The sequence below is a fragment of the Salvelinus sp. IW2-2015 genome, linkage group LG4q.2 (assembly GCF_002910315.2).
Source record: "Salvelinus sp. IW2-2015 linkage group LG4q.2, ASM291031v2, whole genome shotgun sequence".
In the NCBI taxonomy this organism is placed as follows: Eukaryota; Metazoa; Chordata; class Actinopteri; order Salmoniformes; family Salmonidae; genus Salvelinus; species Salvelinus sp. IW2-2015.
In genome coordinates, this window is record NC_036843.1 from 27475494 (window position 1) to 27497612 (window position 22119).

The window sequence follows — 22119 nt, forward strand, 5'->3', positions numbered from 1 at the left end:
ATCCGCCTGTGGAAAAAATTGTTCCATGGCTGGATCTAGTTGATGATCCCTGCTAACATCTTAGAAAATTAGTTTTAGAATCAGCCCCTCTCTTTGATCAACAAGCATATCACTGAAATGGTTCCGGTGCACTATAACATGCTGCGAGGCTTCCGTGCGCTATAACATGCTGCGAGGATTCCGGTGCCAATACATGCTGCCGAGGCTTCCGGTGCGCTATAACATGCTGCGAGGCTTCCCGTGGCTATAACATGCTGCCAGGCTTCCGGTGCGCTATAACATGCTGCCAGGCTTCCGGTCGCGATAACATGCTTCCGGTGCGCTATAACATGCTGCGAGGTTCCGGTGCCATAACATGCTGCAGGCTTCCGGTGCGCTATACACTGCTGCGAGGATTCCGGTGAGCTATAACATGCTGCCAGGCTTCCGGTGCGCTATAACATGCTGCGAGGCTTCCGGTGCGCTTATAAATGCTGCGAGGCTTCCGGTGCGCTATAACATGCTGCGAGGCTTCCGGTGCGCTATAACATGCTGCCGCAGGTCCGGTGCCATTAACATGCTGCGAGGCTTCCGGTGCGCTATAAGCATGCTGCGAGGTTCCGGTGCGCTATAAGCATGCTGCGAGGTTCCGGTGCGCTATAACATGCTGCGAGGCTCCGGTGCGCTATAAATGCTGCCGAGGTTCCGGTGCGCATAACATGCTGCGAGGTTCCGGTGCGCATAACATGCTGCGAGGCTTCCGGTGCGCTATAAATGCTGCGAGGCTTCCGGTGCGCTATAACATGCTGCGAGGCTTCCGGTGCGCTATAACATGCTGCGAGGCTTCCGGTGCGCTATTAAGCATGCTGCGAGGCTTCCGGTGCCATAGACATGCTGCGAGGTTCCGGTGCGCTATAACATGCTGCGAGGCTTCCGGTGCGCTATAACATGCTGCGAGGCTTCCGGTGCGCTATAGACATGCTGCGAGGCTTCCGGTGCGCTATAGCATGCTGCGAGGCTTCCGGTGCGCTATAACATGCTGCGAGGCTTCCGGTGCGCTATAGCATGCTGCGAGGTTCCGGTGCGCTATAACATGCTGCGAGGTTCCGGTGCGCTATAACATCTTTGCGTGGGCTTCGTTTTTTTCATTTTACAACCAGTGGTGAGATTATAATTATGTCTCAGCCAGGCCCAAGTTCAGCCTCTGGCAACTCAGGTGAAACTCCAAACTGGGTCGGCTWTAACTCATTTTGTATACTGTAATACGTGCTTACTGTTTACACCTTTTGAATTTTGTACTGTAGCAGCTTGTCAGGGTTGGGTGGGTTACTTTCTAAATGTAATCCCTTACTAGTTACCTGTCAAATTGTAATCCGTAACAACTTTTGGATTACCCAAACTCAATAACGTAATCTAATTACATTGTTACTTTTAGATTACTTTCCCCTTGAGGCATGGAAGAAGACAAAAATGTYTGTTACCAATTGAACGACATCTATTGCAGGATAAATCAATGTTAAAGTTTACATAGKTGTTACATTTTACTTTATGGGTTGGTTATGTAGGCTTCTTATAACCCACCGCTTTCTACTACATATAATAATACTATTAAATTATATCTTTACATTAAAAWCCAAAGTCTATATCAGAATTCCAGTCATTCCAATAAATGTTATACCCCTTGATCTTCAAGAATAGGATTKGTAAATATGGAAGTATAGATTAYCCAAATTGTTTTACCTGAACATAACCCCAAAACTAAGTACTTACTAGCCAGCCCTTCTCTGTTGTTTATGATTTTGTTGTCATGGAGGACTGATTGGGCTCATTGATTCGAGTTGAAAAATAAATGCTGCGCTCATGGAATGGCATGCTTTGAGCACTACTGAAAAGTGTTATTTACACTTTTCAAATCCACAGATGAAACAATAACAAAATGGACACCCCTCTGTTTTGGTAAAAAGCTGAGGGATGGGCCTGGAGAAATGTAAACACTCTCAGGTTAATTGACAGAGCTGTGGATGCAAGGACTGAACATCCATGATATAACAATTGTTTTAACCATGTTATGAGGCTATGCAGTGTTTATTTACATTTACAATGTTTACAAACATTGGAATAAAACAAGCTTATATTCTGGGTTCTGATGGAGTGTGACAGGTGAACTAAACTCATGAATAATTTATAAGTTATATTCTTCAAGAATGTGTGTGTGTGTGTGTGTATACATACAAACAAAAGTTTGAACGCACCTAGTCATCAAATAAAGATGTCCAAACTTTTGACTGAATATATATATATATATAAAAAAAAATTTTTTTTTTTCTTCATTATTTTATAAGTCCAAAAATGGATGTAGCAACTTATACAGTGCCCCTTTAAGTGTGCAAGTTGTGCATGTCTCCAATTAGGCCTAAGGGATCAGCATGAATTAGATTGAGCAAATAAAACCCACTTTTATTCCATTCAACGGCTGTCCACTTGGTTTCAAAAACAGTGATTGATAAGGCAGCTTAAAACTTCTTTTGAATTCAGCCATTATTGAGTTCAAAATACACATTTAGATTTGTGAATAGCCCATCCAACAACCACAATCCGTAAGGGCAAATAGTTTAAATGAGAGAGCAGCAGTGTGATTCACATCAATGGCTATGTAGATATCAATATAAAAGTTGATATACGTATCGGCTGAGACTACACTGCTATCGTCCTAACTCCAAGCGTTTATTCAAGTTGGATCATCTTTGGATGCCGACAGGCAGTCTCAGCATTGGAAGACATAGCTTGAACTGTAGCCTACAAAAGCCTATTCCTGCTCTTCCCGTGATCCATCAAACACAGTCTGTGTGTCATAGTGGTCTCTGACTTGTGGTCAGACTCACTCAGGTGGAACAAACTTAAACTTGCGCCTTTTCTATGCTGATTTTGAAAGTCATTGAGAATACAGAGGTGGCAAAAGAAATGTCGCAAACATCCTTTCTGAATTTTAAAAGTAATCCTCGAAGTAATCATCTAGTTTTTCAAACGTATCTGTAATCTGATTACAATATTTTTTGCGGGTAACGGATTACAGTGAATTTGTTGTTGTTGTAATCTGTTACTCCCCAACACTGAAGATAAGGCCCTGCACCTTATTAACCTATATGCTTCTTGTTTTGGCCTCTTTTACCAATTTGGTATTTTAGCTCTGAATGTGCCAGCTGAYCTAATGTCATTACTTTCTTCCACTGCAAGCCTGCTTCCTTGTTTGATTGTGAWGATTGCATAATTAAGGCAATGTTTTTGTTACTGCCTGTTAATCTACATMGTAAACATGGTTTGGAATTGTGGATGATGATGATCATTACTAATAGAAGTGGTTGTGTAAAACAAAACAAGAAGAGCACAAACGTCCATCTCATATGAGCTAATATAAGTATGTGTCTAGATCTATCAATCTAATAGGAAATCGCTGCCTGCTCGAGAAGAGCTCAGTGAATTAACAGTACATCTCTGTTCTCCCTGCAGGTGACCATCAACCCGTTGTGGTCCAACCTCATACTGCTGCTGTTGAGAAGGCAGAGTCCGACCACGACCAGTCTGCATCCAACCACTCTGACCCTATATTCACCACAACGGACCAGTAAGAACCTGTTAGCGAGGCGTCTTCCCATAACCTGGTCCCAGATCTGTTAGTGCTGTTTTGRTAACTCCTATGGTCATAAGGACTTGGCAAGACTGCACAGACATGGGACCAGTCTAGTCTTCCCAGTCTGCTACTGCCAACCATGATGGTCCACTCCACTGCAAATACTGTGATCAGTTTCTGGGGTTCAGTGGCAGGTGCTTACATGTTACAGTCAACCCTCTGTACTATATGTGGCCAAAGCCATATACAGTTCKTTCAGAAAGTATTCATACCCCTTGACTTATTCCACATTTTGTGTTACAGCCTGAATGTTTCTTACCCATTGACGCACAATAACCCATAATGACAATGTGAAAACATGTTTTTTGACATTTTTGCTAAAGAAATGTGTATATATATATCTTATTTACATAAGTATTCACAACCTGGAGTCAATAGTTGTTAGAATCACCTTTGGCAGRGATTTACAGCCGAGTCTTTCTGGGTGTGTCTCTAAGAGCTTTGCACACCTGGATTGTACAATATTTGCACATTATTCTTWAAAAAATTATTCAAGCTCTGTTAAGTTGGTAGTCGATCATTGCTAGACAGACATTTTCAAGTCTTGTCGTAGGTTTCCAAGCAGATTTAGGTCAAAACTGTAACTAGGTCACTCAGGAAAATTCAATGTCATCTTGGTAAGCAACTCCAGTGTATATTTGGCCTGTTTTAGGTTATTGTCCTGCTGAAAGGTGAATTTGTCTGTTGGAAAGCAGACTGAACCAGGTTTTCCTCTTGGATTTTACCTGTGCTTAGCTCTATTCCGTTTCTTTTATCAAACACTGCCTAGTTCTTGCCGATGACAAGCATACCCATAACATGATGCAGCCACCACAATGCTTGAAAATATGAGGAGTGGTATTCAGTAATGTGTTGTGTTGGATTTGCTCCCAACATAACACTTTCTAATCYGGACATTAAGTTCATTTCTTTGCCACAGTTTTTGCAGTTTTACTTTAGTGCTTGTTTTGGAATATTCTGTACCGACTTTCTTCTTTTGACTTTGTTGTTTAGGTTAGTATTGTGGAGTAACTACAATGTTGTTGATCTATCCTCAGTTTTATCCTATCACAGCCATTAAAGTCTGTAACTGTTTTAAAGTTACCATTGACCRCATGGTGAAATCCCTGAGCAGTTTCCTTCCTCTCCAGCAAACTAAGTTGGGAAGGACGCCTGTATCTTTGTAGTGACTGGGTGTATTGATACACCATCCAAAGTGTAATTAATAACTTCACCATGCTCAAAGGGATATTCAATGTGTGCTTTAAAAAAATATATATGCGTCATATAAGTCCATGCAACTTATGTGACTTGATAAGCAAATTGTTACTCATGAAATGTATTTAGGTTTGCCAAAACAAAGGGGCTGAATACTTACTGACTCAAGACATTTCAGCTTTTCATTTTGTATTAATTTGCAAAAATGTCTAAAAACATAATTACACTTTGACATTATGGGGTATTGTGTGTAGGCCAGTGACACACAATGTAATCCATTTTAAATTCTGGGGGTAACAACAAAATGTGGAAAAAGTCAAGTAGTGTGAATACTTAAGGCACAGTATGTGGATGTATATATTCATATCTTCATAATAGGACTGTATATGTCTCATTTCAATTGCCAGTTGTGGTCTATGTTTACAAGAATCGTACATTRTTATGATTGTGCCAACTGTCAAGTTTACCTTAATGTTTATGGGATCTTTTTGTAGATTGAAAAATTATAATTTTTTAAATAGTATGAAACAGTATGTACAGGGTAACGGCTTCTATGTGTGCTTAATGGACCATGTAGAGAGGGTGATTGAATCGAAAAATTGATGTCTCCCAAATGGCTTCTTGTCTTGTGCACTACCTATGTAGTGCACTACTTTTCACCAGGGCCCGTAAGTCTTTTGTCAAAAGTAGTGCACTATATAGGGAATAGTGTGCCATTTGAGACGTTACCTGGGTCTGAATTCGTAAATAAATGTGCACTTTAAGCGCCTTCTTAGCATAATGAACCACTGTCATAGTAAGGGCTGCGGTGGTCTGCCACTCCCCCTTACGTGGGAGCCAATAACTGCAACTTTAACCCATGTGAAGAAAGTTTAACTGTGTTGTTTATATGTTTGTTTGTAGGCTACAGAGCAATATTTGTTCAGGCTTTATTTTCAGTTTTCCAAAGCTTGTGATTCCAATTTGTAGGATTCTGTACGCCAACCCCAGTCCTGAACTCACATATGTGCTCACTGTTTTTATTTTGTCATGTCTCTCTCATACCTCCCAGTTTTTTTTGTCTGTGTGTAATAATATAGGAGATGTTGTCATTTAAAACTCTCTGTATTCCTGTACCAAATMATTATCTATTTGTTTTGGTGATCTAATCTTGTGTGATCTGGATACCCTGTCAAATTCCATTTCTGTACACTATATATTTTTATATTGATTGCTTCCTACGTACGCCCGCTAGACTTTTAAACACTTGGACACCAAGTAATGACAGTTGTTMAAAGCCTTTGTCTCACACACCAGCAATCCGCATATTTTAAAGTGGGTTTCTGTTGTAGTTCACCAGTTTCAGTGAATACTGCCAAAATTCCAAAGCAGGTAAAAATCTTTCTGTAATTGTTCACCTGACCTATTATGGATAGAACAAAGCCCTTCCTTTTAATATACATTTGTTAAATCCTACTTTTTGTTTTATATACTGTTGATYCTGTAAAATATATTTATGTGTGTATATGATTAATAAATTGTGGATTCTGATAAATTGTTTGCCTATTCATGTCTTCTGCATAACTGATTTGTCATGACAATACCATACTTCTACAGGAAATAAATGAGTAAAGGTGCTTGTAGTCCGGAAAAACATGAGACTTGATACCTAATTTATTTACAATCGATGCTTGATACACAATGAGTAGCAGTAGCCACAATGGACAACTGACTTGGAGTGACTTGGCCTCTTGTGATAGGTTGATTGTGTAATCATGGCCCCTAGTCAGTTATCTCTGTGTACATACCAACACCACACCTGATTAACAGGTGTCAGGTTTTCAGCAGGCATGAACCAGATCAATGTTGAGAGGCTGACAGAATTAGGTCGGAGAGGCAGGGATATCATAAGGACAGTGGCGTTTTCCTTTTGGTTGTATATCCACTGTTTAAGCCTATGTTTTGATTCTTACTAAACTTTCAGGAGCTGTTTTGAAGGAGATTATGGATTCTGAGAAACACCATCTCATCGAGGATGATACTACAACATACTCGATGGCATTACTGGGGCATGTAGCTCTTTTATTTGCAACCTTTAAGGCCTATGTTAGGAAAAGTTACTATTTTAATGTTGCATTATCTTATTCTCAGTTAACAGCTGTTCAGTCTAAATTGCACTAATCGATTAATGGACAACTCCGTTATCAGTTTATAGTTGATAGAATTATGTGTGGTTCTGTGTGAAAGAAATACACCCTAGACAGAACATGTATTCCTAGTGCTTATGATTGTCATACATATTTGTGCGTTTTGTCCCAAACMTTCTTGCTGTTTTTAATACGAGAGCTCTAGTGAGTAAGTTTTCCATTGTATGTATTATTCCATGACCCACTCTATATGAAAAATCAACTTGATCTTGGGACGTTTTCTCTCAGGTCATTCCCTGGGTCTGAGCAAGACAAATGTCCCAGTCCAACAACAGAGACTGGAGACAGAACTGCTGCAGCTGTCCGGTGGCAACCTGTTACTGCTACTGGTCACTGCCATGAGAACGACAGGGTTTCGTGGACAGAGAGTCGTGAGAAGCAGCTGGCCAAGAGGAAACTCATCGTCGCTTCTGTTGTCAGCCTGGTCTTCATGGTTGGAGAGGTGATCGGTAAGATTCTGATAAATAATGACACATGAAGAAGATAATGGAGACAGAAAACAGAAAGAAACTAATAKATTTTGGAGCACAGATTTTCCTATTTACTCAACTTGTAAAATWTTCAATCTGGTGGATAAATTATATTTCTGAAACGTGTGTGTGTTTCATTTTCTCTATCCTCACAGGTGGCTACGCGGCACACAGTCTGGCCATCATGACCGACGCCGCTCATCTCCTCACAGACTTCGGTAGCATCATGGTCAGCCTCTTCTCTCTATGGGTCTCCTCCAGACCTCCCACCAAAACCATGAACTTTGGCTGGCATCGCTCAGGTTGGTTTGACTTTATAAGAACTCAGGCTGGCACCATGTGTCAAAATGCCTTGTTTTAGTCAGATGAACTCAGGCTGGCACCATGTGTCAATATGCCTTGTTTTAGTCAGATGAACTCAGACTGGCACCATGTGTCATTATCACTTGTTTTAGTCAGATGAACTCAGGCTGGCACCATGTGGCATATGCTTGTTTTAGTCAGATGAACTCAGGCTGGCACCATGTGTCAACATGACTTGTTTTAGTCAGATGAACTCAGGCTGGCGCCATGTGTCAATATGCCTTGAGAGAAGAGGCTGACCATGATGCCACAAAGTCTGTGAGGAGATGAGCAGCGTCGGTCATGGCGGCCAGACTGTGTGCCGCGTTACTGTGAGGATAGAGAAAATGAAACACACACACACACACGTTTCAGAAAAGTGTTCTGAGGCTAAATATAATTTATCCCCAAGTCAGATTAACTTTCCTGAGCATGGTTCAGTGAGCTTCAGTACATTGAAAAGATGTAACTTTCCATAATGTATATTTTAATAACAATTACCACTCTCGGTGTGTATTTGGATAGGGAAGCAAAAAAAATATCCTTTGTATTTGAACAACAGTCTATGATTCAGTGATTCAGTTTGGGAGATTCAGTGATTCAGTTTGTGTGATTCAGTTTGGGAGATTCAGTGATTCAGTTTGGGGGATTCAGTGATTCAGTTTGGGGGATTCAGTGATTCAGTTTGGGGGATTCAGTGATTCAGTGATTCAGTGTGGGAGATTCAGTGATTCAGTTTGGGGGATTCAGTGATTCAGTGTGGGAGAGTTTACTCTTGTAGATTTGGATGTGTTTTGGTTAACGTGTTTTGGTCACACCCCCTGTGTGAATAGGGAGTAAATTAGTTGACACCTTAAGTAAACGTTTCTCTAATTTCCTGGGAACATCAATGTGTCAGCATTGATATGACCAGGTATCATTCCCAATAAGTCCTTCATGTTCACGTGTGTTCTGAAAGTGGTCATTGTGATTAAAAGACACTATGGAAGTTAAGTTGCTAATTGTTTACTTCCAATGTATTTTATTTCCCTCACCAACTTTAAACATCTGCTATCTGAGCAGCTAACCGATCGCTGCAGCTGTACATAGTCCATCTGTAAACAGCCCACCCAATTTACCTACCTCATCCCCTTACTGTTTTTATTTATTTACTTTTCTGCTCTTTTGCACACCAGTATCTCTACTTGCACATGATCATCTGATGATTTATCACRCCAGTGTTAATCTGCTAAATTGTAATTATTCGCTCCTATGGCCTATTTATTGCCTACCTCCTCATGCCTTTTGCACACATTGTATATAGATTATCTTTTTTTCTTCTTTTTTTTCCTACTATGTTATTGACTTGTTTATTGTTTACTCCATGTGTAACTCTGTGTTGTTGTCTGTTCACACTGCTATGCTTTATCTTGGCCAGGTCGCAGTTGTAAATGAGAACTTATTCTCAACTAGCCTACCTGGTTAAATAAAGGTGAAAGAAAAAAATTGAAAATAAAATGTGGCTTGAATGTTGGCTGTATCACATATACATGGTATAATAGGAATCCATTTCTTATCGTCTCTATAATGTTCTGCAGAAATCCTGGGTGCCTGTCTGTCAGTGCTGTCCATCTGGGCTGTGACAGGAGTGCTGGTGTTCATCGCGGTTCAGAGGATCCTTAACGATGACTTTGAGATCCACAGCCAGATCATGCTCATTACCTCAGGCTGTGCTGTGGGGGTCAATGTCTTGTGAGTAAAGCTAAGAATGTCTGTTTTTGTCAATATATATTTTTTATTGGCCTTCATGGGATTGGTTGTGAATGTGTGAGAGGCATAGACTGGTCCCAGATCTGTTTGTGCTCTCTTGCCCACTACRATGGTAATTGACAAACAATAGGACTTGGCAATACAGCATGAAAAGATCTGGACGAGACCTGGTCAGTTGTAGATAATTGGCTGCTCTTCTAACAATAGGCTTTGTTTGTTTGTTTGTGAAGAATGGCKCTAATCCTCCATCAGTCCAGTCACAGCCACGGTCCCTACAACCACCGACCCCATGACAATACAGTCAACCTATCACACGGCCACTCTCACGGACTCCCTGGTGGCCATGGCAACACCAGCGTGAGAGCGGCTTTTATCCATGCAGTAGGGGATCTGTTGCAGAGTCTGGGGGTACTGCTGGCTGCTACCATTATACACTTCTGGGTCAGTGATGCTGTCGACTTCACTTGCCTTATTACTTTTAGCTCATAGTGGAGCAWWATGCCTTAWCAGTTATTCTTCAGCAAACCCCAGCCATCAACAGGCAAACYGTAGGATGAGATATTTATGCAGCAGAATACATTAACCATACTTACTGTAGGCTATACCTGCAACTCTGGCTAATATTTAGAGGAAAACGACYGCTTGATTTGAACGTGTCGTCTCTTTTTATCCCCAACAGCCTGAGTATAAAATAGCAGATCCCATTTGTACCTTCATGTTCTCTGTATTTGTGCTGGGAACAACTGTCACTATCCTGAAGGACGTCTTCAGGATACTCATGGAAGGTGAGTACACAGGTTATCATCCAAACCTTGAAGTAAAAACTTTGGCCTATGTATTTATCATTCTGGACCTTGAAAGTGTGTGACAAAGTTAAACAAAAAAAATCATTAAAGGCTATATAACATGGTTATTGAATGTAATAGCCTCACTGTATAGAATGTTATCATAAGCATCCTTGGTGTTTTTTTGTGGGACTTTCTACAGGGGTTCCTAAAGGTATCGACTTCAATACTGTGAGAGAAATGCTGCTGTCGCTGAGAGGAGTCAAGACCACACACAACCTCCACATGTGGGCCCTCACATTGAGCCAGTCACAGCTCTCTGTACACGTGGCTATAGGTACGCGCACATGCCTGCACAGACTAACACTACAATACTCTGTCTGTACAATACACTCCTGGTCAGACAGACGTACGGACAAGCACGCGCACACACACACACACACATCTGAATATTCTGTCAGTTGTTAATCAGGAACACCTCAGTATTGGTGTTTTGTGTTGATGTGACTAAAAATCTCACCAAAAATATTAGAATCCATATTCGTTTTTGTTTTGTTCTGAAGAGGAAGATGCCAGTCCCCAACTGGTACTCATGGAGGCTACCAAGRTGCTCCAGTCAGAGTTTGGTTTCTCCAGCATCACCATCCAGGTKGAGCAGTATGCAGAGGAGATGATCTATTGCATGCAGTGTCAGGAGCCCACGGACTGACATCACTACCACCATGGGGGTTGAGACTGAACTATAGGGACCACTATGGGAGATTGACTGACTGAATCCATTATGGGGGTTATTTGAAAACCCTGTACAAAATCTAGCATGTGCTGGCTAGCTACTCGATTGAGATTTGTTAACAGTATGTCATGACCGACCACTATGGGGCTAAAGACTCTACGGACAAGAGAGCCTTCTCTACCCTATGAGAGGAAAGAGTTCTTCCCAGCCGATGTCTGTACTGTATGCCTGTTACAGTATGCCGTGTGAGGTCACACGACTTTACTTCAACAGGGGGTGTACTGTAGATTATACACTGGGACATGAGGTGCTATCACTTCATTTTCCTTCGTGTAGCACTTCTGTGGGAAAGCTCCTGTTTCGATCAATATTGGTTTTTCTAGTAAGATAACAGACAGATAGACAAGGTCAACAGAAAGTGTCATTGTCACACATAATGTTTTATGTAAAAGATCAGGTCATATTTAGATAATTACATGTATCATATTTATTTAGTTTATATTATATAACAGGTGTGGTATATTAACATAAATACTGAAACGTTTCAAACTCGAACATTGTTTTTTAAACATTTCAGTTTGTAGACCTTTCAGTTTCCTTATTTCACTCTACATTCTTACTGATTTACTACCATGGTGAGACCATGGTGATTGAGGGACTTCACAGAGAGGGTGAGATTCAATCCAAGGCGTTTTATAGACCAGCACACTGGAAAGCCAACAATGCGCCTTTGAAAGGAAATTTCCCTGARGTCCGTGGAGATCACATTCAATGTAAACATTGTGCATGTCAACTCAAGCATAAATMACCTTTAAAAGTCAAGAGCCATGCGCTGCTCTGTAAACGTGCCTTGGATTGAATCCAGGACTTGGTTGTTCAGGCTCTGAGTAATGTGTTSAGCCTGGGGAACAGACACACACCGTTCTGTGTCGTCACCTCCATCACCATCTCCAAGGGAACCCSTTTTACCTTACTGATGTACTCAGCACAGACAGAGATGTTCTTCGCCTCATTTCTCACCTACAGTATGTTTAAGACACAAAAGCAGGGAGGAGAGTAGTGTTAGTAATATCATCGCTATAAAATATTCTTAGATGTATAAATCATTTTCCAACGTTATTTGATGTACGACCACTTTCAAACCAGGATAAAGTCAATGGTATATGGATGTCAATTTATACTCTTTACTTTGTTTTTCTCTGACGGTGTGTTGGACTTTGTTTTTCTCTGACGGTGTAGCCTGCCCAGTCATGTGAAATCCATAGATTAGGGCCTAATTAAATTATTTCAATTGACTGATTTCCCTATATGAATTGTACCTCAGTAAAATCGTTGAAATTGTTGCATTTTGCGTTTATATTTTTGTTCTGTATATTTACAACCTACTCTTTAGTAAAAATGTGATCGACCAGAGCTCCAGAACGTTGTGTTTAGTCTTTAAAGACATCGTGTTCTGAGAGAGAGGTTAAACAAAGGTTAAATTACAAGCGAGGTAGATTCCCATCGCAGTGTCTGCTAGGCTACCTTCCATGCGGTAGCCAGCAGGGTTTGTGGAGCTTAGGATGAGGATGCTTATAGCCACACTTCATTTGACAATACCCTGGGCCACCAACAAAAATGTCCAAGGTGTAATCCACCCCCAGAAAGAAAAAATGAAAGCCTATGAAAGCCTATGATTTATCATTGGGTAAAATAAAATGTTCCTCCATTATTCAACTTCTAAGTGGTCCTTCTGTGAAATGAGATAATTTTGTTGGAACAAGTCATAGCTGGAGATAGGGGGATAGTACACTATCACATTTCATAACGATTTTAAAACAATTACCTACACTCAGGGCTCTACAGTGTGACCAATTTGGTTGCATAGCGATGAAATATTTTGCTGTGCGGCCAGAAATGTTATTTTGGGAGTTGTGTGCAACTATGAAAAGAAATCTCCCACGTAATAATTGTTGTAATGATAAGGTTTCACTGGATCGTTGTATCCAAGTGCCGTAGAGAAGCAAACAATTGAGATTCGTAAACGTCATGGTTGAACCATTACTACAGTGGAAACAGATTTTCTTCTAGACCAGTGGTTCCCAAACTTTTTATAGTCCCGTACCCTTCAAACATTTGACCTCCAGCTGCGTACCCCCTCTAGCACCAGGGTCAGCTGCGTACCCCCTCTAGCACCAGGGTCAGCTGCGTACCCCCTCTAGCACCAGGGTCAGCTGCGTACCCCTTTAGCCAGGGTCAGGGCACTTTCAAATGTTTGTTTTGCATCATTGTAAGCCTGCCACACACACCACTATACGATACCATTTATTAAACATAGAATGAGTGTGAGTTTTTTGTCACAACCCGGCTCATGGGGAAGTGACAAGAGTCTTATAGGACAAGGCACAATAATAATCAATACTTTTGCTCTTTATTTAACAATCTTACATATAACTTATTTGTTAATATATAATTGTGAATAACTCATCACAGGTTAATGAAAAGGGTGGTTGAAAGGATGCACTTACAGTTGAAGTCAGAAGTTTACATACACCTTAGCCAAATACATTTAAACTCAGTTTTTTCACAATTCCTGACATTTAATCTAGTAAAGGTTCCCTGTTTAGGTCAGTTAGGACCACACACTTTATTTTAAGACTTGAAATGTCAGAATAATAGTAGAGAGATTATTTATTTCAGCTTTTATTTCTTTCATCACATTCCCAGTGGGTCCAGAAGTTTACATACACTCAATTAGTATTTTGTTAGCATTGGCTTTAATTTGTTTAACTTGGGTCAAACGTTCCGGGTAGCCTTCCACAAGCTTCCCACAGCAAGTTGGGTAATTTTGCCCATTCCTCCTGACAGAGTGGTGTACTGAATCAGGTTTGTAGATCTCCTTGCCTGCACAGGCTTTTTCAGTTCTGCCCACCATATTTTCTATGGGATTGAGGTCAGGGCTTTTGTGATGGCCATCCAATACCTTGACTTTGTTGTCCTTAAGCCATTTTGCCACAACTTTGTAAGTATGCTTGGGGTCATTGTCCATTTTGAAGACATTTGCGACAGGCTTTAACTTCCTGACTGATGTCTTGAGATGTTCTTCAATATATCACATAATTTTCTACCCTCATGATGCATCTATTTTTGGTGAAGTGCACCAGTCCTCCTGCAGGAAGGGCACCCCAGCAACATGATGCTGCCACCCTCGTGCTGCAACGGTTGGGATGGTGTTCTCGGCTTGCAAGCCACCCCTTTTCTCACAAACATAACGATGGTCATTACGGCCAAACGATTTTATTTTTGTTCATCAGACCAGAGGACATTTCTCCCAAAATGTACAATCTTTGTCCATGTGCAGTTGCAACCTGTAGTCTGGCTTTTTTATGACGGTTTTGGAGCAGTGGCTTCTTCTTTGCTGAGCGGCCTTTCAGGTTATGTCGATATAGGACTCGTTTAACTGTGGATATAGATACTTTTGTACCTGTTTCCTCCAGCATCTTCACAAGGTCTTTGCTGTTGTTCTGGATTGAATTTGCACTTTTCGCACCAAAGAACGTTCATCTCTAGGAGAAGAACGCGTCTCCTTCCTGAGTGGTATGACGGCTGCATGGTCCCATGGTGTTTATACTTGCATACTATTGTTTGTCAGTATGAACGTGGTACCTTCGAGGCATTTTGAAATTGCTCCCAAGGATGAACCAGACTTGTGGAGGTCTACAACTTTTTTTTCTGAGGTCTTGGCTGATTCCTTTTGATTTCCCATGGATGTCAAGCAAAGAGGCACTGAGTTTGAAGGTAGGCCTTGAAATACATCCACAGGTCACCTCCGATTGACTCAAATTATGTAAATTAGCCTATCAGAAGCTTCTATAGCCATGACATAATTTTCTGGAATTTTCCAGCTGTTTAAAAGCACAGTCAACTTAGTAAACTTCTGACACTGGAATTGTGATACAGTGAATTATAAGTTAAATAATCTGTCTGTAAACAATTGTTGGAAAAATTACTTGTGTCATGCACAAAGTAAGATGTCCTAACCACTTGCCAAAACTATAGTTTGTTAACAAGAAATTTGTGGAGTGGTTGAAAAACTAGTTTTATGATCCAGCCTATGTGTATGTAAATTCTGACTTCAACTGTCACTGCAATATTGGGTTGTTTTGGAGAGAGTCTCAGTCTTAAATCATTTTCCACACACAGTCTTGCTCTATTTAGTTTTCATGCTAGTGAGGGCCGAGAATCCACTCTCACATAGGTACGTGGTTGCAAAGGGCATCAGTGTCTTAACAGCACGATTTGCCAAGGCAGGATACTCTGAGCGCAGRCCAATCCAGAAATCTGTCATTGCCATCTGATTAAATTCAATTTTCACAGAACCGCTTGTTGCAATTTTGATGAGGCTCTCTTGTTCAGATATCGTTAAGTTGACTGGAGGCATGGCATGAAAGGGATAACGAATCCAGTTGTTTGTGTCATCCGTTTCGGGAAAGTACCAGCGTAATTGCGCACCCAACTCACTCAGGTGGTTCGCTATATCACATTTGACATTGTTCGTAATKTTCAGTTAATTTGCAAACAAAAATCATGCAATGATGGAAAGACCTGTGTGTTGTCCTTGTTAATGCAGACAGAGAAGAGCTACAACTTCTTAATCACAGCCTCAATTTTGTCCCGCACATTGAATATAGTTGCGGAGAATCCCTGTAATCCAAGATTCAGGTCATTCGAGCGAGAAAAAACATTACCCAGATAGGCCAGTCGTGTAAGAAACTCGTCATCATGCAAGCGGTCAGATAAGTGAAAATTATAGTCAGTAAAGAAAACTTTAAGCTGGTCTCTTAATTTTTAAAATGTGTCAATACTTGCCCCTTGATAACCAGCGCACTTCTGTATGTTGTAAAAGCGTTACATGATCGCTGCCCATATCATTGCATAGGGCAGAAAATACACGAGAGTTCAGGGGCCTTGCTTTAACAAAGTTAACCATTTTCACTGTGGTGTCCAAAATGTCTTTCAAGCAGTCAGGCATTCCCTTGGCATCAAGAGCCTCTCGGTGGATGCTGCAATGTACCCAAGTGGTGTGGACGCGCGTTACCACTAATATATCTCCCTGTCATGGCTTTTGTGGCATCAGTCCAGATACCAACAGGAGCAGCAGCTACGTTTGGCTACATACGGACCGCTAGTGGAATTCCCGCGAGAGAGTAAKGGTTAATGTGATTGGATGTTAATTATTTGACTAGGCTACCTGTATTTGACATTGTGTTGTTATTTCGCTGAACACTAGATGGTTTAATTTTATTTTTGGCAGTGAAACGAGGCTACTCAGGCAAGAAAAAAAACTCACCCAAATATATAGCCCTGTTGGAAAATATAAATGGACTGTTTGAAAATGTGAAGAAAAGTCAAAACTAAAAAATGTGAATCACATTTTTATTTGGCGTACCGCTGACGGAATTGTGCGTACCGCTTTGGGTACGCGTACGCCAGTTTGGGAATACCTGTTAACTCTAGACCAACCAGGTCAAAAGATCGGACCAATATTACCAGCGCAACATTTTTATCTTCCTATATAGCGGATCACCGGGACCGCATTTTACATCCATAAACTATGTAGTGGGCCTTTCAAAAACGACGTGCCCATCGCTAACCATTTGTGACCCGTTTCAGGAAACTAGGCGTATGTCACAATTCAGGACTTCACAGGAGAGCAGTTTGAACGTAAAAAAAAATGTGTTTACACTTTTTTCAGCCATGTATATCAAAACATTTGGAGGTACAGAAAGAAAGGAAAAGGGACAGCTTCTTCAGGAGYTCAATGATCATAGCAATAAATGAATGACAGCTCTATTGCACGTCATCATCACAAACCTGACTTTTTAAAGTGATAGTGTACAATTTTTAATGTAATGCACTTTAATAGGAAAATAGTGCTTTTACACAATTTAGTGTTTACAGTGTTACATATTACATATTTACGTGCTTCAAAAGTAGCTAGAATTCATATAGGCTGTATCGCAAACAATTAAACAAATCGTATTTCTGGTGCGCTAATCTGGTTCATGTGGTTCTCCTAACATTTTAAAGTTGGGCTTTATTTAAAAAAAAATTGAAGCCCTGCCTCCACTCCAGATCGCCAAATCAGTTTTTAAATGCTATGAGCATACTTGTCTAGAAAACGGTGTGTTTGGTATGTGGATGAAGAATGGTATGTGGATGAAGGTCCCCCCCCCCCCAACACACCCATCCAACATAGGCTCCCGAGTGGCGCAGCGGTCTAAGGCACTGCATCTCAGTGCATCTCAGTGCAAGAGGTTCAAATCCAGGCTGTATCACATCCGCCTGTGATTGGGAGTCCCATAGGGCGGCACACAATTGTCCTAGATTCATCCAGGTTTGGCCGTCATTGTAAATACGAATTTGTTCTTAACTGACTTGCCTAGTTAAATAAATAAATACTACTTTACTCAAACATMATCTTATTTTTTCTCTCTAAACAAGTGGATTARTTAAAAAACAAGTATAGATCTAACTTCATTGGAATATATCTACAACTTTTTTTAAATGTAAAAAATGTAATCAATTTACCACAAAATCGTTTGTTTGAAATATCTCCAAAAGTTGTGCCGACACAGAGGAAATGTTTTTGTTGAGCAATAGCAGTGGCAGCCAGGGAAAATCATTTGGTGACATCTTGTATTTTCAAATCAAATGTTTATTGGTCACATAAACATGTTWAGCAGATGTTTATGTGAATTACAGGGGGGGGTCACCCCCTAGTACCCTACATCTGGATTGTGACGATTTAAGATGCATTTGATACGTTGTCAATTTTGTGGTATGAATTTACAAATTACATAAATAAAATCACTTCCAATTTCATTTTACTAATCCTTTAATTGTTATAAAATATTTTGTCCAACATAATTATATCCACAACTGCCACAGGGGAGTGTAAAACTGTAATGATACATAGTCRGTTTCAGATGAGAACAAAGATTATCATCTGATCTATCAAATGCTTGGCCGATCAGCGGTACACGAGCCCCATCTGCTGCTGCCAACCAGTGACTTGCCGTAAGATTTCAAAGAGCGGGATTCAATCATGTGAACATTTGACAGACAATAAGRGCGTGCAGCTATAGGAGGGAGGCGAATATTGAGCGTATTGCTCTCTGACTGTACACTCAACCTTGAAAGGATACAATCAAATTAAAGATACAGTGAGACAAGCACACATAATTTCAATGCACGTGTCCTGTATTCCGATAAACCTCTGATCTGCTGCCTTTTTATATGGGGGGGGGGGGGGTCGTTTGTTAATTTACAAACAGTCGTTTGTTAATTTACATTTCAATAGCAAACCCGATTATTTATATATTCTAAACAAACATTAGAAGCCTTCGTATTTGTTACCAGTCAGTGTGAGCATTGCAACATGTCTGTCTAACTCTATCTGTAAATGCAGAGCGCTTGTGGAGAGATGGAAGGTTCTCTGAATTGTTCCGCAAATGTTCCATGACGTGAAAATAGGGGGTTCGCAAGGGGTTCTCATGTTCTATCCATCTATTTCTCGGGATAGGATAGCCCAGTTTCACATAATAATGCACATACTAATGTAGTTTAGACGGGTAATATCTGTTCTTTATCTCTTATCACCAGGGTGAGGGAAGAGAGAAAAGGATGACATTTTGTTCCAGGCAGGGGATGACATTTTTTTCCAGGCAGGATGCCAAGACAGTAAAACAAGCCATCTTGGAATATGAGGTGCAATTTCATGTGATCTTCTCTGATCAAGCCATATCTTGGAAGAGGACATTAATATTACTCTGAGATTTGTTTTTTATTTGGGCATGTCTCTGGTGAAGCACCCTTATGGTTCATATAGAAGCCACAAAGAACCCTTTTAGAAGCCTTTTTATCCAGAGAAGGTTCAAAGAACCGTTTAGAAGCCTTTTTATCCAGAGAAGGTTCCAAAGAACCATTTAGAAGCCTTTTTATCCAGAGAAGGTTCCAAAGAACCGTTTAAAAGCCGTTTTATCCAGAGAAGGTTCCAAAGAACCTGTTATAAGACTTTTTTATCCAGAGAGGTCCAAAGAACCTGTTAGAAGCCTTTTTTATCCAGAGAAGGTTCCAAAGAACCCGTTAGAAGCCCTCTTGGATGAAAAGGGTAACATGTACCTGTACCTGGAGAATCTATCCTGAGTGCCAGGCTGATAGCGCTCTCTTGCCAACTCCTACGGGCGTGACACAAACAGGCAACAGAGCACAAACAACCTGGCACCCAGGCTAGGAGAATCAAGAGTCAAGATGAAGAACCTTAACAGAGATGAACATTTGTTGCCATGGGAACTCTGAAGAATTATCCCAGATCCTTGTAAGAATCACATTGGTGAATCCACCTAGTGCACAGCTAGTGCAACAGCTGAACATGGCTGAACACAATGACTCAGATTCACCTTGATGTCCAGTTTCCATAAGAATCAGTTTCATTTTAAATAGATGTTAAAAGTCAATATGTAACACTTGATGTATGTTATGATGTTTGATGTATGTTATGAGTCTGATGTATGTTATGATGTTATGATTTGATGTTGTTATGATGTCTGATGTATGTTATGATGTCTGATGTATGTTATGATGTCTGATGTATGTTATGATGTCTGAGTGTATGTTATGATGTTTGATGTATGTTATGATGTCTGATGTATGTTATGATGTTATGATGTTTGATGTATGTTATGATGTCTGATGTTGTTATGATGTATGATGTCTGATGTATGTTATGATGTCTGATGTATGTTATGATGTCTGATGTATGTTATGATGTCTGATGTATGTTATGATGTTGATGTATGTCTGTGTCTGATGTATGTTATGATGTCTGATGTATGTTATATCTGATGTATGTTATGATAGGCTGCTGTTACTACAACACAGAGAGGTCGTTTCATTCATAAATGAGAATCCCCCCATTCTCTCTGTCTCTCTCCTCCCCCTACTCCCCCCCCCCTCTCTCGCTTTCTCTCTCTCATTCCCATCTGTCCTAGTAATAATTTCATAAGAGCCTCACTGCTACAGGGTGGTACTGTACAGCATGGTGTGGTATTCAATCACATGTACATTTGTTTAGGATTTGATCCAGTCAGCAGACCTGTGTGAGAGAGTGTGGGTGGGTGTGGATGTGAGAGGGTGGGTGTAGATGTGAGGGGGCGGGTGTGTGGATGGGTGGGTGTGTGAGTGTGTGGGTTTGTGAACATGTGGGAGTGGTCTGTGTGCGGGGGTGTGAGGGTGTGGTGTGTGAGTGTGTGGTGTGGTGAGTGTTGGTGTGTGAGTGTGTGTGAGAGTGTGTGTGAGAGTGCGTGTGAGCGTGCATGTGAGCGTGTGTGTGAGCGTGTGTGTGTGTGTGTGTGTGTGTGTGTGTGTGTGTGTCTGTGTGTGTGTCTGTGTGTGTGTGTGTGTGCGCGCGCAGAGCACAGCTCAGATACTGGGAATGCCAAGCAGTGTGTGTGGAACATCCAGGGGACAGAACATGTTTACATCCCAAATGGCACCCTATTCCCTACTATGGGCCCTGGTCAAAGGCGTCACTATATAGGGAGCAGGGTGTAATTTGGGACAGAGCCTTTATATTTATAGACTGACGACTTGACCTTCACTGCACACCTGAGTATCAGCCATTTTAGTGCCAGTCCTCCAGATGTGAATACAGACAGGCAGCATAATGAATCTCAGCTGCAATGGAGTGCATATATTTAGCCTGTATTATTATTATTATTATTATTATTATTAAAAGTATTATTACTATTATTATCTATATTTTATTATTATTATTATTATTATATATGTATTTATTTATTATATTATTATATTATTACTATATGTATTATTATTATTATTACTATATGTATTATTGTTATTACTATTATTATTAGTATTACTATATATATATTATTATTATTATATTTTATTATATTATTATATATATATTTATTATTATTATATTTTATTACTACTATATTTATTATTATTATTATTATTATTACTACTATATTTATTTATATTATTATTATTACTATATGTATTATTGTTATTACTATTATTATTAGTATTACTATATGTATTATTGTTATTATTATTATTATTACTATATTACTATGTATTATTGTTATATTACTAGTATTATTTTGTTATATACTTATTTGCTGTATGTATTATTATATTGCTAGTGTATTACGATATGTATTTATGTTTTATTAGTAGTAGTAGTATTGTTACTATACGAATTATTGTTATTATTACTGGTATTGCTACTGTATGTATATTGTTGTTATTATTATTATTATTATTACTATTATTATTATTAGTATTTTTATATTATTATTACTTTTTCTTCTGATATGTGGCATTTTGATTCATTACATTTAGGTAACATGTTAGTGGTTTTGTGGCGATGTAAAAAGGAAGTGACTATGTTAAGAGGAAGTGGGCGATGTTAGGAGGAAGTGACTATGTAAGAGGAAGTGACTAATGTTAAGAGGAATAATTAAGAATGATAATGTTAAGAGGAAGTGACTATGTTAAGAGGAAGTGGTTTTGTGGCTGTGTTAAGAGGAAGTGAAACACAAACACTGCAGGCCTAATATCTGGACAGAATTTTAAAGCTAGATTTCTATATCCATTTTTGGACTTATAAATGTAATGACATTTATATGATTTTGAAAGAATATAAGCTTAGTTCAACTGTCATACCATGTCTGAACCCAAAATATAAGCTTGTTTTACTCCAATGTTAGTAAAAAATGTAAACAAACACTGTATGGCCTCAAAACATGGTTAAGACTATATTTTTGATATAATTGATGGTAACGCCTTGCATCCATAGCTCTGTCTATGAATTTGACAGTGTTTACATTTCTCCAGGCCCATTCAGCTTTTTACCAAAACAGAGGCAGGGTGGCCCTCTTTGTTATTGTTTCAACTAAGGATTCTAGCTTTAAAGTTTATT

At 39.8% G+C, this 22119-nt stretch overlaps 2 protein-coding genes across 3 annotated transcripts in view; both read left to right on the plus strand.

The window, feature by feature from the left end:
- Positions 1 to 6398, plus strand: part of dnajc5gb (DnaJ (Hsp40) homolog, subfamily C, member 5 gamma b) — a 13168-nt gene extending 6770 nt beyond the window's left edge. For both annotated transcript variants that reach the window (XM_023987111.2, XM_023987110.2), the window contains exon 5: positions 3487 to 6398. In XM_023987111.2, the coding sequence (XP_023842879.1) occupies positions 3487 to 3605 (119 nt within the window). In that variant the 3' untranslated portion in view covers positions 3606 to 6398. The remainder of the gene's footprint in view (positions 1 to 3486) is intronic.
- A 305-nt stretch (positions 6399 to 6703) lies between these two features.
- Positions 6704 to 12845, plus strand: LOC111963562 (proton-coupled zinc antiporter SLC30A2). The gene is made up of 8 exons (XM_023987098.2): positions 6704 to 6912; positions 7279 to 7499; positions 7676 to 7822; positions 9440 to 9593; positions 9842 to 10052; positions 10291 to 10396; positions 10599 to 10733; positions 10960 to 12845. Exons 1-8 carry the CDS (start codon positions 6848 to 6850, stop codon positions 11103 to 11105), a joined length of 1185 nt encoding a protein of 394 aa, XP_023842866.2. The 5' UTR covers positions 6704 to 6847; the 3' UTR covers positions 11106 to 12845.
- Positions 12846 to 22119: the final 9274 nt, after the last annotated feature.